General features: G+C 43.0%; 1 protein-coding gene across 1 annotated transcript in view; it reads right to left on the reverse strand.

Moving 5' to 3' along the window:
• LAD1 (ladinin 1) overlaps positions 1-16319 on the reverse strand; it is a 190973-nt gene that overhangs the window by 29707 nt on the left and 144947 nt on the right. Inside the window, exons 6-8 of the mRNA XM_056557618.1 lie at positions 8777-8842; positions 5712-5770; positions 30-96 (exon numbers count right to left, since the gene is read on the reverse strand). Of these exons, the coding sequence (XP_056413593.1) occupies positions 30-96; positions 5712-5770; positions 8777-8842 (192 nt within the window). The remainder of the gene's footprint in view (positions 1-29; positions 97-5711; positions 5771-8776; positions 8843-16319) is intronic.

Here is a 16319-nt window from a genome sequence, read left to right on the forward strand (position 1 = left end):
AAACTGACAAAAAAAAAAGCAACAAGTACCTTTATTGCTGATGTATACTTTTCCACTCGATCGTCTATTTTACGGAGTGAAAGCCTTAAACTAGAACTAGACAAAATAAAAATTAGTAATTTTAGTACTAAAGCAAAAGAAAAACAGAAATTAAAAATAAAACAACTCCAATGCAATAATTACTGGTTGCTGAATGCAATAGGTCTCATGTATAATCAATATCTCTCTCTCTCTCTCTCTCTATCTATATACAGAATTTGCACCAAAAATGTAAAAACTTGACCAACTCTCCATTTTACTCAGAAAACTCGAAAAATGGGCGTGGTGGCCAAAAAGGGGCATGCCCCCAACATTTTCAAAAAATCCCATATTTACTTTCACAGAAAATGTGGTGGATTTGAGCTCTGGAAAACCCCACAGCTCAGAGCAGTTGTAAAAAGCAAAATGTAGGGAAACATTAGTAAATACCATGGAAAAATCCCTGTAGGGAATTAAAGCCCACAAAGAAAACAACACTTCAGTAAATCAGGGCCAATCTGTATGTGTTTTTGTTCCAGCATAACCAAATTGCTGAAGATATTTTGATAAAACTTGGTACACATGTTACTTAAATGTCAACTACCAACATATGATAGATATATTAACCCTAACCCACCCCCATTTGCTAGGGTCGGGGTTTTTGTTTAAAGACCCATGCAAGTCTATGGGATATATATGTTCCAGCAAAACTTCCAAATGGCTAAAGATATTTCGATAAAACTTAGCACGCACGTTCCCCTATATATTAACTACAAGTTTAATTAAATCTAACCTACCCCATTTGCAAGGGTCAGGGTTTTTGTTTAAAATCCCTTTAAAGTCTATTCGATATATATGTTCCAGCAAAACTCCCAAATTGCTGGAGAAATTTTGATAATACTTTGTACACATGTTACTTATATGTCAAATAAATATATAAGATAGTTAAATTAACCTAACTTATCCCCTTACGTGAAGGAGTCCCATATAAGTATTACCTTTCCGCTCTGCAACTCCTGGTGAGTGCGTAAGTTTTGCTTGCAAGTCACACCCCTCCTGCATGCCCCACCTCATCTCGCAAAGCCTTTTTTTTTTCTACCCTTTTTGTGCATCGGCCCAGCTTGCAAGTCACACCCATTCCCACAAAGCCATGCCCCTTTCTATTTTCTGCCTAAAATCTCTTTATCACAACTCAGCCCCACCTGAGGATGGGATATGAGGATGAGATATGAGGACAGAGTATGAGGATGGGATATGAGGATGAGGATGAGATATGAGGTTTGGATATAAGGAGGGGATATGGTGTCAGGATATGAGGACAAAAAATGAAGATGGCATATGAGGTTGGGATATGAGGAGGGGATATGGGGATGGGATATGAGAACATGATATGAGGACAAGAGCTTCCTCCTATTTTGCTTTTCCTCTCCCACAAGGATTAGATAGGAAAAACCGGGCAATGCCGGCTACTCAGCTAGTGTATAATAAAGTCTTAGATTCATTACATTTTTAAATATGCCTGCTGCTAATAGCTTCCTGCTCAAACTGAAAGTACATATTTTTTTTGTTTGTTTTTAACCCCTTCCCGACCTATGACATACCTGTACGTCATGGGTGGCAAGGTGTTCCCGACCCATGACATACAGGTACGTCATGAACATTACTGCCGCTACTCGCGGCATCCCGCAGCGCCTGGAAAGATGGTGGCTATCACTGATAGCCAGCCATCTTACCGTGCGACCACGGGGGGTTTCATCCCCCCCCCCCCCCCCCAGCGATCGCTGCTATCAGCTGGTCAAATCTGACTAGCTGATAGCAGCGTTTCGCTAGGAAAATACTTAGCAGCGCGGTGTGTGAGTTCCGATCACGGGGATCGGGACACACACCGCTCTGCTAAGTGTCCCTGACCCGTCCCCCGGCGTCACTTATCCGTCCGAGCGGTGTCCCGAGCGGTCCCGGCGGTCCCGGCGTCCTCCATGCGGTCCCCGCGGCGCTGCGGCGCGGAGGTGAGTTTGCAGCAGCAGTGCGGCATCTTCATTGGCAGCAGTGAGATCGCCGTAAAGCGATCTCACTGCTGCCTCTGAGAGTTTCAAAACTGCAACTCCCAGCATTCCCAGACAGCCTTTGGCTTTCTGGGCATGCTGGGAGTTGTAGTTTTGCAACATCTGGAGGCCCACAGTTTGGAGACCACTGTATAATGGTCTCCAATCTGTGCTCTTCCAGATGTTGCAAAACTACAACTCCCAGCATGCTCAGTCTGTCCAGGCATGCTGGGAGTTGTCGTTCTCTAACATCTGGAAGAGCACAGATTGGAGACCATTATACAGTGGTCTCCAAACTGTGGACCTCCAGATGTTGCAAAACTACAACTCCCAGCATGCCCAGACTGCCCAAGCATGCTGGAAGTTGTAGTTCGGCAACATCTGATCCTTCAGATATTGCCGAACTACAACTTCCAGCATGCCTGGGCAGTCTGGGCATGCTGGGAGTTGTAGTTTTGCAACAGCTGGAGGCAGACTAGTTGGGAAACATTGTCCGTTTCCTACCTCAGTGCCTCCAGCTGTTGCAATTGTTGCAAAACTATAACTCCCAGCATGCACTGACAGACCATGCATGCTGGGAGTTGTAGTTTTGCAACAGCTGGAGGCACACTGGTTTGGAAACACTAAGTTTGGTTGCAAAACACTTGAAAGTTTATTACTTAACTTAGTGTTTCCAAACCAGTGTTCCTCCAGCTCTTGCAAAACTACAACTCCCAGTATGCACGGACAGCCAAAGGGCATGCTCGGAGTTTGCAACAGCTGGATGTTTGTCCCCTCCCCCCAATGTGAATGTACAGGGTACACTCACATGGGCGGAGGTTTACAGCGAGTGCTGCAAGTTTGAGATGGCGCAAATTTTGCGCTGCAGCTCAAACTTCCAGCGGCAAACTTGCTGTGAACCTCTGCCCATGTGACTGTACCCTAAAAACACTACACTACACTAACACTAACCTAAAATAAAAAGTAAAAAACACTACATATACACATACCCCTACACAGCCCCCCCTCCCCAAAAAAATGAAAAACGTCTGGTACGTTACTGTTTCCAAAACAGAGCCTCCAGCTGTTGCAAAATAATAACTCCCAGTATTGCCGGACAGCCATTGACTGTCCAGGCATGCTGGGCGTTTTGCAACAGCTGGAGGCACCCTGTTTGGGAATCATTGGCATAGAATACCCCTATGTCCACCCCTATGCAAATCCCTAATTCAGGCCTCAAATGCGCATGGCGCTCTCTCACTTTGGAGCCCTGTCGTATTTCAGGGCAACAGTTTTGGGACACATATGGGGTATCGCCGTACTCGGGAGAAATTGCCTTACAAATTTTGGGGGGCTTTTTCTTCTTTAACCCCTTATGAAAAGGTGAAGTTTTGGTCTACACCAGCATGTTAGTGTAAAAAAATAAATTTTCACAAGAGGTAAAAGGGAAAAAAGACCCTCTAAATTTGTAATGCAATTTCTCCTGAGTACGGAGATACCCCATATGTGGGCGCAAAGTGCTCTGGGGGCGCACAACAAGGCCCAGAAGGGAGAGTGCACCATGTACATTTGAGGCGATTTGCACAGGGGTGGCTGATTGTTACAGCAGTTCTGACAAACGCAAAACAATAAATATCCATATGTGACCCCATTTTGGAAACTACACCCCTCACGGAATGTAATAAGGGGTGCAGTGAGCATTTACACCCCACTGGTGTATGACAGATTTTTGGAACAGTGGTCTGTGAAAATGAAAAATAAAATTTTTGATTTGCACATTCCACTGTTTCAAATATCTGTCAAAGGCCAGTGGGGTGTAAATGCTCACTGCACCCCTTATTAAATTCCATGAGGGGTATAGTTTCCAAAATGGGGTCACATGTGGGGGGGGTCCACTGTTCTGGCACCATAGGGGCTTCCTAAATGGGACATGCCCCCAAAAAACCCTTTCAGAAAAACTCACTCTCCAAAATCCCATTGTCGCTCCTTCTCTTCTGAGCCCTCTACTGCGCCCGCCAAACACTTTACATACGCATACGTATTTCCTTACTCGAGAGAAATTGGGTTACAAATTTTAGGGTGATTTCTCTCCTTTTACCCCTTGTAAAAATTCAAAAATTGGGTCTACAAGAAAATGCCAGTGTAAAAAATGAAGATTTAGAATTTTCTCCTTCACTTTGTTGCTATTCCTGTGAAACACCTAAAGGGTTAAAACACTTACTGAATGTCATTTTGAATACTTTGGGGGTGCAGTTTTTATAATGGGGTCATTTATGGGGTATTTCTAATATGAAGACCCTTAAAATCCACTTCCAACCTAAACTGGTCCCTGAAAAATTACGATTTTGAAAATCTTGAGAAAAATTGGAACATTGCTGCGGAACTTTGAAGCCCTCTGGTGTCTTCCAAAAGTAAAAACTTGTCAATTTTTTTATGCAAACACAAAGTAGACATATTGTATATGTGAATCAATATGTAATTTATTTGGAATATCCATTTTCCTTTCAAGCAGAGACTTTTAAAGTTAGAAAATGCTAAATTTTCAAAATTTTCATGAAATTTTTAGATTTTTTACCAAGAAAGGATACAAATATCAGTGAAATTTTACCAATAACATAAAGTAGAATATGTCACGAAAAAACAAGCTCGGAATCAGAATGATAAGTAAAAGCATTCCAGAGTTATTAATGTTTAAAGTGACAGTGGTCAGAATTGCAAAAAATGCCCAGGTCATGAAGGTGAAAATGGGCTGGGTCATGAAGGGGTTAATATTGTTTATCACTGTAACCTTGGTAACAGGAGCATTTGTTAAAGGCAGAGTTGATTAGGAGAAGCCCACACCCTACTGTCCAGAGTAGGAGCAAATCCTCATAGAAAACCTCTTCTGCTCTGGACAGTTCCTGACATGGACAGAGGTGTCAGCAGAGAGCACTGTGGTCAGACAAAGGAGATTTAAAAAGAAAAGAACTTCCTCTGTAGTATGCAGCAGCTAAGTACTGGAAGGATTATGATTTTTAAATAGAAGTACTTTACAAATCTGTTTAACTTTCTGGCACCAGATAATAATAATAATAATAATAATAATAATAATAATAAAAAATAATAGTTTCCCACTGGAGTACCCTTTAAATCCCATTGAAAATCTAAGGAAAGGACTAAAGATTATGATTCATAGAAGAGACCCGTGGAACCTTTAAGATTTGAAGACTGCTTTTGTGAAGGAATGAGCCAAAATCACACCAGAGCAAAGCACGCGACTAGTTTCTCCATATAGGAGGCATCTTGAAGCGGTCTTTACCAACAAAAGCTTTTGTACAAAGTATTAAATACATATCAATAATCCTGTTCAATACCTTTTCCCTTAGTCATTTTACATTATTACACATAACTTAATTTCTGACCTTTTTTTTTGTTTCTTTGTATGTATGGATTACTTGGGTTGTTACTAACATCTGGTGTCAATGGCACTTTTGGAAATACATTTAGTGAGAAGAATGGTGACATGTTCAATACTTATGTATGCTGTATGTTTAATATCATCATCCTGTTATCTGACAATGTCTGCAGCTCATGTAAATATGAGTTAACAGATTTACTTTAAATTCCATTTTAATTATTGCATAGATTCTTTCATTTCACCAATTAAATATGGGTGAAGTGGAACATACTAACCTGCGTCTAAGACCACTACGTGCTTGGTTCTCACTCCCTGTCTCAGGCAATCTCATTATCTGAAATCAAAACATACAGAAAGGATTTGTTCAAACGGCTTAAAGGGGTAAACTGGTGCATGAAAGGGGTAAACTGTTGTATGCTTCAGAGGAAGTTATTTTCTTTTTGAATTTCCTTTCTTTCTAACCACAAAGCTCTCTGCTGACACCTCTATCCATTTTAGGAACTGTCCACAGTTGGAGAAAATCCCCATAGATAACCTATCCTGCTTTGGAAAGTTCCTAAAATGGACAGAGGTGACAGCAAGAGAGCACTGTGGTCAGACAGAAAATAAATTCTAAAAGAAAAGAACTTCCTGTGAAGCATACAGCAGTACTGGAAGGATTAAGATTTTTAAATAGAAGTAATTTACAAATCTGTTTAACTTTCTGGTACCAGATGATTACATTTTTTTTTTTCTGTGGGAGTACCCCTTTTAGGTGGAACCACACCATCAGGTTGCATTGTGATTGCAATGCTGTGAGGTTGGCCAATTGCAATTAGGCTATGTTCACACGATGGAATTTCAGCACAGAGATTCCGCAGCAGATTTAAGTGGTATTCTGCTGTGCTGTTCACATAGCAGATTTTTCATGCTGTAAATAATTCAAATTCTGGTGTCCGTAGAACATAGCTTAATTGCTTCAGAAATGCTGCTGCCACCTGCATTTGTTTAGTAGTTACCAGTAATTAGGGTGTATTTAGATTGTTATATGGAACCAACTTATTGATTTAATTTGCTGTTTTTGCGCCAGCTTAAATAGTGCCTTAATGGCACACAATTCAACAGAAACAAAGTTGAAGTGGTCAAGATCTGCATGCACAAAAAAACGTGTGGCCATCTTCAGAATCAACAGCACAAATGCTGAAACGTTCAAAAAGTACAGCAATAAATTTGTTTAATTACTTGGGAAGCGTGATGTAGTTACAAACCATAATGCAGCTACAACGCAACCTGATCGTGTTGGTTTCATGTTTAAAGGGGTACACTTAGATCAGGTAAAAAAAAAACATGCTGCAGATGCATATGGTATTGCTTACCTGGCTGCTCCAGTTCTGAAATCACCAAAATATAAAACCACCAGTTCCCTGCCATGAACTGTTGCAGAACATCTAATTTCCCAGCAGATTATAATGCAGTGTACCTGCATATTCATTACCTGTCTGCTCCTCTGCCTTTGGAATCATTCCTCACAAGGCAACATAATGTAAACTCACTTCATTCTCCCTAAGGGTATGTTAAAAGGTTGTGGTTTAACCACATTCGTGCCATAATTTTTCTGAAATGTTATAGTGATTTCCGAAAAAATGCACCAAAATCTCAGAGAAAACTGCAATGTCCCATAAAAAATAGGGATCGACCGATATCGATTTTTTTTTTTAGGGCCGATACCGATAATCTGTGGAGGTTAAGGCCGATAGCTGTTAACTTATACCAATATTCCGGTATAAATTATCGGCTATTTCCCCCCCAAAGCCGCTGCAGATCATTGATTTAAAGCGGGTGCTTTAAATCAATGAACTGCAGCGGCTTTTGTGGTGCCAGAGACCGCCGCCCGCTTCTCTCCCCCTGCCTGTATAATGCCCCCCTGACTTATAATACCCCCTTTCCTGTGTCCCTCACATATAATGTCCCCTGAGGGGGCAGAACAGGGGGCATTATATGTGAGGGGCACAGGAAATGGGGCATTATATATCAGGGGCACATGTCAGGGGGCATTATATGTGGGGGCACATGACGGGGGCATTATATGTGGGGGCACATGACGGAGGCATTATATGTGAGGAACACAGGACATGGGGCATTATATGTGGGGAGTCACAGGACAGGGGGTATTATATATGAGGGGTACATGACAGGGGGGGATTATATGTGGGGGCACATGACAGCCCCCCCCCCCCTGTCCTGTGCCCCTCACATATAATGTCTCATGTCCTGTGCCCCTTACATATAATGCCCCCTCAAGGGGCATTATATGTGGGGGGCACAGGACCTGGTGCATTATATGTGAGGGGCACAGGACAGGGGGTATTATAAGTCAGGGGGGCATTATATGGGCACATGACAGGGGGGCTGTCGTGCCCCCACATATAATCCCCCCCCCCCTGTCATGTGCCCCTCATATATAATACCCCCTGTCCTGTGACCCCCCCCATATAATGCCCCATGTCCTGTGTTCCTCACATATAATACCCCCCTGACGTGTGCCCCTCACTTATATTTGCCCCCGTCACTTATAATTTGCCCGTCCATTCATACAGCGCCCGAGCAGTGCTCACCTTTCTCACACGCTGCTACGTTCTTGTACTGTGAGTGAGAGCTGTGAGGACGTGATCTCTGGGCGCCGGCGCAATGATGTGATGTCATCACGCCGGCCTGCCGTGGATGGCGTCCCCGCGGCTCTCACTCACACTGCAAGAATGAAGCAGCGTGAGAAAGGTGAGGGTGTGGAGAAGCGGGACAGCTGAGAGCTCCCGCTCCACCATGCTGTCGGCAATTGCGTTGTTGGGTGTCATATTTGCAAAGGTTTAATCCAAACTAGATTGCTCTGCACGGCAAAACAAGGCATGTGCACGAATCGCGGGACTTCAGTCCCGGCCTGAAGTTCAGGGCCAGGACTGAAGTTCCGCGATTCGTGCACACGCCTTGTTTTGCGCATTATCGGCAGCTTAGAAGCCGATACTGGCAAAAAAACTTGAATATCGGCCGATAATATCGGCCGTGCCGATAATCGGTCGATCCCTAATAAAAAAAAATACAGAGAGAAGAGCTAGAGCTCAGAGACAAGATCCAGCCAAACCTCCTTAGACAGCAGAGGATGATGAGGATGAGAGAGGAGGGAGCCAGGAAACTGCTGAGACAATACCACAATGACAATGAGATGACTACACAACTTCCTGTCAGAGGTGAGTCACACAAAAACATGCAGAAGCCAGTACAACTTTCATTTCAAGTTATATATCCTGGAGTGATAGTCTTTCTCATAACAGAATTCCCTTTTAGGGTCTTAATTTATTAAACTCACTTTAACAGAGCTTGTAAAAGGAGTAAACCTTTTGAAGGGTGATGACGTCTGTTGGGAAGCCGTGTCCTGCACAAGAAGAATATAGCTGAAATTCTTTATGATGAACAGGCAAACATGTGAATACATACAGTATATATAGCTATTGGAAGATATTAATACAAAAACAACACAAGGGGGGATTCATCATAAAATGTAAGATAGTTACTCCCCAGTTCAATGCCGAATACTAACCTCCATATAGTATGTGCACTTAGTATTATGTGAACTGCGGATGAAGGCTGCAGCAAAACACACATCAGGGTGGCATCGCGCTTCTGTTTATAGGTATGTTTTTAATTATATTTATATTTTAAGTGGCATGTTGTCACATTAGCATATATACACTGTACAAAGGATTTTTTTCTACAATGCTATTCTTTGCAGCATAGTATTGTAGCTTGTATGCACTTCTACATTGGTAGCGTGGATCCTGGGATGTCACAGTTTAATCCCTATAGTCATTTGACTCATCATTTCATATAAGTTTAAATCCTTAGGGACACAGTCAATTTAAATTTTTGCATTTTTGTCTTTTACTCTTTTTAATAAAATATATTCCATCTACAGACCCATATGGGGCTTGTTTTTGTTGAACCAATTGTATTTATAATGACACCTTTAATTGTGCCATAAAATGATATTTAGACTCGGGTCATACATGTATATCCTGGTGAACCAAGTACCAGGCAGCCTGGGTGTACAAGGGGCCTGTGTATCAATAAGTAATGAGCTTTTTATGCCACTCTTGTAACTTACTCCATTCTTTGTGGTGTTTATTATGTTAAAGGGGAACTCCGGTGAAAACAAATGTTTTCAAATCAACTGGTGCCTGAAAGTTAAACAGATTTGTAAATTACTTCTATTAATAATAAGAAAAAAAATTGTGAAGTTCTTTTGTCCGACACCCCTGTCCAACTGTCCAGATTAGAATCATATCCCCATAGAAAACCTCTCCTGCTCTGGACAGTTCCAGACATGGACAGAGGTGTCAGTAGAGAGCACTGTTGTCAGACAGAAAAGAACTTCACAAATTTCTCTGTAGTATACAGCAGCTGATAAGTACTAGATGGGTTAAGAGTTTTAAATTGAAGTGATTTACAAATCTGTTTAACTTTCTTGCACCAGTTGATTTGAAAAATGTTTTTTTTTCACTTCGTCATCATGGCAGCACCACCATGAGATTATCCCCTGTAGCTCTAATAGGAACAGGAAACACATAAAGGTTAAATAGGCCCTCCCCATCCACCTCTCAGTGTCTTCTGTTCCTAGAAGCATACACGGAGAGTGAGGTTCTTACCTCTGGTGGTCTGGTTTCTGCTCCGGACGGGGCTGCCAGGCAGCGGAGGCTTGGATCATGCTGGCATCTCCCTCCCCCTGTGCTGCACCGAGTAGTGCTTCCTCCGGGTTGTTGCCTCCTGGTTCCTTCCTCTAGGTTTATGCGGCAGGAGTCCTGTTCTGGCTGATTTCAGTTCTGCTTGGAGCTCCCTGGCTGTTCCGGGCTCCATGCTGCCGGGGTGCGTGCGTCTGACGTTGCGACACGCTTGTGTGACGTCACGCGCGCGCACAGACGTGTGCGTGTTCGGGCATTGGCTGGGGACCAAAAGTACCTCCCCCAAGATGGCAGCACTCACCGGAACGCCGGAGAGGAGCGGAGGGGTGCCAAATTTGAACAGAGGTGTATAAATTGCTCCTCTGTTCCATCCTACATCCCTCTGAGTCATGGATGTGTCTGCTGCCCCCCGTACTGCTCATCTGGAGCGCTCAGCATCGGCTGTAACCATGAGCAGCTGGCCCTTAGGGGATTCACTTACTTTCTGTGCTGCTTTTTCTTATGTATCACATGGTGTTTTCTGTAGCAGCGGTTTCTTTGGGGTTAGCACCATATTGCCTTGCTCTCTGCTGCTTTTTCCCCCTATTTTCTACTTTCTTAAGTAGTATATAGTTTTGATTCTTATGGGTATTCCCTTTCCCACTTAGGGAGACGAGGAGGCCCCGAAGAAATCAAAAGAAACTATTAAGGAGTCTAAATCGAAGTCCCAAAAATTTGGAATCTGTGCTGTGGTGCTACCAGATACCTATCCTAAACCCTTTTTTAAAGCTTGCACTAACAATTGTTTTCCAAGAATCCCTGTCCTTTATTGATGAGCTTCGTTCACTTATTAATCATCAGGTACAGTCTGCCATACCTACTGCACTGCCTAGTACCTCAGCTCCTGCTACTATTGATATGCCTGTGGTTGAACCTTCTCCACCAAAAAAGCAAAAAATGGCTATTGTTTTGGACTCCGACTCGGATTCTAATGAAGATTTGAATTCTGCTTTTACTTTCTCTGAAGAAGAGGGTTAAATTTAAGACACTCCACCAAGAGGGATGATAAAAAATATACATTTTCTCCTAAAGATACAGATATCTACCTTACTGCTGTAAGAAATGCCATGAATATAATAGATACTCCAGGACAGGATGTTTGCTGGTCTGAAAACTCAAAAAACGAAAGTTTTTTCGGTTCATGATAGCATAAAAACTCTTATCACAGATGAGTGGCAGGTTCCGGAGAGGCGCTTGCAGATTCCTAAAGAATTTCACAATCGTTTCCCCTTTGACCCTAATGAAGTAAATCTGTGGAGTGAGCCTCCAAAAACGGATGTGCAGATTTTCAAAGTTGTTAAAAGTAGGATTTGAGGATGTGGCTCAGCTTAAGGACACCCTAGACCGTAAAATGGATGGTCTTCTAAAAAGATCCTGGGAAGCCTCATCGGCTTTAATCAACCCAAATATTGCTACTACTGTACTCAGGTCTCTATTTATATAGCTAGAGGAGTTAGAGAACCATTTGCTCAATAAAACATCTAGAGAAAATATTTTATCTTCCATTCCAATGTTAAAACTAGACACAGCCTTTTTGGTGGATGGATCAGTTAAATCAATTAGATTTGCGGCAAAAGTCACCACCTTATATAACTCCGCTATAAGGGCCCTATGGGTTAAAAATTGGCAAGGTGACTCTACCTCTAAGGTTAAGCTTTGTGCCATCCCTTTCCAGGGTAATCTTGTCTTTGAAAATATAAATGAAACAGTCCTACTAGGCTATGGGGGGGGGGGAGGGAGAAAAATTGGGACAGTTAGAGTGAGAAAAGAAAGAAAGGGAAATCAGAATTGTGTCTAATAAAAATACATTTATTGTGAATAGTAAATGATATAAAAGTGAGATCCCTAGCAGGGCCCTTGCTTAGGACACCTCACAATACAAGTAATTTATAAATAGTAATTATATACATTAAAAACTAGCGATGCACAAGACAAAATTAATGAAATATTGGGGACATGTAAACTGGGCTATAATGAGCACGATGCGATAGTCCAATTTATGCTCGTGACTTATCGCTAGGGTAATATGAGTCACAGTTCATTAAGCAGTTAGTTGTCTCCAAGCGGTGCTGATAGATTAAATCCAGTATGGGGCTGCTGTATACTTCATGGCTGCGCTCGTTAGCACTGGGGACTCCTGAATGGGAGCCCACTGGATCCTTGTCTGTGCAAGGCTGGTCGGATGCGCAGCCCGGCACTTGCTATACTCTGACGACAAATGTTAAGGGAGAATTGGAAGTCACGCACTTTGTGCCTCTTACCAGGTCTGTTGGTGCCGGGTTGGTGATGTAAATCCAGTATATGGCATCGTAAATGGTCCTCAGAGATTCTCCCTCTCTACCCCGACTGCACGGGGAAAGGTGTGAGAGGGGGATGGAGGTCCTGTGCTGGAGGCTTCTTACCGGTTTTGCCGGTATAAGGTTGAGATACTTGTCAATATCTGTAGTGATGCGTTCCAATCTTTGTGCCTGCATGCAGTCTCGGACCAAATGCGTTTTCGGGGAGCCTTGTCCCCTTTTTCAATGGTGAGAAGGAAAAGACATTCAGGCTGTCACGCCCCCTCCCATAAATTTGCATTGAGGGGGCAGGGTGTGACATCACACAGGGGCGGGGTAGTGACGTCACGATCTTCTGTCCACGCGATCGGGAGCCAGAACCTCCAGCGCTTCCGGAGCAGTAACAGGTGGTTGCTATATTGAATGCTATATTGCAGGGGTCCCCAGCAGCGGGATCCTTTAGATAGGGGATAAGATGTCTAGGGGTGGAGTACCCCTTTAAACTAAATATTAGAAATTACGCAAGTTTGAGATAAAATGATCAATGTGTGAAACCCCTAAATATTATCCAATCTTCTTGAAATTTGGCATATATATCTTTTACATCACTGAGATTCGGGGCGTAAGCAAAGTCATATGAAAATCACATCTTTGAAAAAATGAAACACCCTAATGAAGTGGTACACTTATATTGCAGTTAGTGAGTTAGTAACTGTCTGCTTAGTCACAAGATGGCAGTCAAGGTGGAGCATTGGATTCTATGTCAGTCAGTCAGTGACCTTGGTAATAATGTAGGGCAGCAGTAAAGAATGCATACAAATACAGCAATAAAGTACAGGGTGGGCCATTTACGGATACACCTTAATAAAATGGGAATGGTTGGTGATATTAACTTCCTGTTTGTGCCACATTAGTATATGTGAGGGGGGAAACTTTTCAAGATGGGTGGTGACCATGGCGGTCATTTTGAAGCCGGCCAGTTTGAATCCAACTTTTGTTTTTTCAATAGGAAGAGGGTCATGTGACACATCAAACTTATTGGGAATTTCACAAGAAAAACAATGATGTGCTTGGTTTTAACGTAACTTTATTCTTTCATGAGTTATTTACAAGTTTCTAACCACTTATAAAATGTGTTCAATGTGCTGCCCATTGTGTTGGATTGTCAATGCAACCCTCTTCTCCCACTCTTCACACACTGATAGCAACGCCGCAGGAAAAATGCTAGCACAGGCTTCCAATATCCGTAGTTTCAGGTGCTGCACATCTCGTATCTTCACAGCATAGACAATTGCCTTCAGATGACCCCAAAGATAAAAGTCTAAGGGGGTCAGATCGGGAGACCTTGGGGGGGGGGGGGCATTCAACTGTCCCATGACGACCAATGCACTTTCCAGGAAACTGTTCATCTAGGAATGCTCGGACCTGACACCCATAATGTGGTGGTGCACCATCTTGCTGGAAAAACTCAGGGAACGTGCCAGCTTCAGTGCATAAAGAGGGAAACACATAATCATGTAGCAATTTTGCATATCCAGTGGCCTTGAGGTTTCTCTTGATTAAGAATGGCCCCACTATCTTTGTACCCCATATACCACACCATACCATCAATTTTTGTGTTCCAACAGTCTTGGAGGGATCTATCCAATGTGGGTTAGTGTCAGACCAATAGCGGTGGTTTTGTTTGTTAACTTCACCAAAATCTGAACAAAATCTTCTGTGTAAACTGAGGGTCCTGTTCCAATTTTTGTTTTGCCCATTCTGCAAATTCAGTGCGCCGATCTGGGTCATCCTCGTTGAGATGCTGCAGTAGCTGGAGTTTGTAAGCGTGCCATTTGTGAGTAGCTAATATCCGCCGAAGGGATGTTCGACTAATGCCACTCTCCAGTGACATTCGGCGAGTGCTACGCTGTGGGCTCTTGCTGAATGAAGCTAGGACAGCCACTGATGTTTCTTGATTAGTTACAGATTTCATGCGTCCACATTTTGGCAAATCCAACACTGAACCAGTTTCACGAAACTTAGCAAGCAGTTTGCTAATTTGAGCATGGGAGATGGGTGGTCTCGTAGGGTGTCTTGCATTGAAATCTGCTGCAATGACCCGTTTACTGCGTTCACCAGACATCAACACAATTTCTATCCGCTCTTCACGTGTTAACCTCGACGACATGTCAATGGCTGTAAACAAAGAGAAACTTGTAAATAACTCGTGAAATAATAAAGCTGTGTTAAAACCAAGCACACCAGTGTTTTTCTTGTGAAATTCCCAATAAGTTTGATGTTACATGACCATCTTTTTATTGAAAAAACTAAAGTTGGATTCAAAATGGCCGACTTCAAAATGGCTGCCATGGTCACCACCCATCTATGTGCCACAAATAGGAAGTTAATATCACCAACCATTCCCATTTTATTAAGGTGTATCCATATAAATGGCCCACCCTGTATATTCAGGGGTACAGAGTGGCAGTTTTATATTCAGGGGTACAGTGTGTGGCAGTATTATATTCAGGGGTACAGGTGGCAGTATTATATTTAGGGGTACAGTGTGTGGCAGAATTATAATCGGGGGGTGCAGTGTATGGTAGTATTATATTCAGGGGTACAGTGTATGGCATCATTATAATCAGGGGGTGCAGTGTGTTGTAGTATATTCAGGAGTACAGTGTGTGGCAGTATTCAGGGGTACAGTGTGTGGTAGTATTATAATCAAGGTGCAGTGTGTGGTAGTATATTCAGAGGTACAGTGTGTGGCAGTATTATATTCAGGGGTACAGTGTGAGGTAGCATTATATTCAGGGGTACAGTGTGTGGCAGTATTCAGGTCATATGTCCTCCACACTTCAGTTGCTCGTCTTGGCACTGAGGCCGCTGTTTGTGAACAGGCCTTAGCGTTCAGCTCGGACCTTCATCGGATGGCAGACCTGGATAAGCGGACCCTCACTAAAAATAGTTGAGTACCCCTGGCGTAGGGAAACATCCGGCCACACAGCGTCTCTGGGAAGTGTAGTCCGAGCCGCACTGAACTTACTGTGAGGAGCTGGGAGGGGACTACAACTCCCGGGGGGCACGTGACTTCCGGGCAGGCACGGAGAGCAGAACTGCGGAGACACGGAGCAGAGTTACCGGGTGGCCTGACCTAGACCCCGGGTACCATGGTGAGGACCCCCGACCACCTGACACTATACTGAGGAACCACGCAACCACAAATACTGTTAAATGCCGTGAAACCGCCATAATTTAGAAAAATACCGTGATATACATTTTTGGTCATACCACCCAACTCTAATATCAGTCTTACATTTGTATTTCATCTCTGAATATGATAGCACCCCATGATTTATTCTTGTCTATTCCCTGATGAGCCCTTCGCATTGCTGGGCGAAACGTGTTGGTAAGAGAAGTCTGCCACATTTTTGTATATATTTTTATAATATTCTTCCCCTTTCCACACTTAGTATTAGGGAGGGCCCACTTATAGGCAGGGTTATTTTAGGCACTCAGCTGTATCCTTTCCCCTGCCCGCTTCCCATGGTGGTACATTCATTGATTTATGTATAATACACTGATTTGTCTTCTACCTCATTTCTTATGTAAGTACTAAAATCATCTTATGGTGGAAAACCCCTTTAACGCTAATGTAAAGTACATAATGTTCTGAAAAATCTATCTCAGATCTGTAATCTGTAACAAGCTACCCACTGGGCAAGCACACTGTTTAGGTTTGGGGGCACAATAGTAACATAGTGCATAAGATTGAAAAAAGACCAGAGTCCATCAAGTTTAACCTATATCCCTAATGAGTCCCTACTGAGTTGATCCAGAGGAAGGCAAAAAACCCTCATACTAGAGGTAAAAA

Source organism: Hyla sarda, chromosome 2 (genome assembly GCF_029499605.1).
Source record: "Hyla sarda isolate aHylSar1 chromosome 2, aHylSar1.hap1, whole genome shotgun sequence".
NCBI classification, from domain to species: domain Eukaryota; kingdom Metazoa; phylum Chordata; class Amphibia; order Anura; family Hylidae; genus Hyla; species Hyla sarda.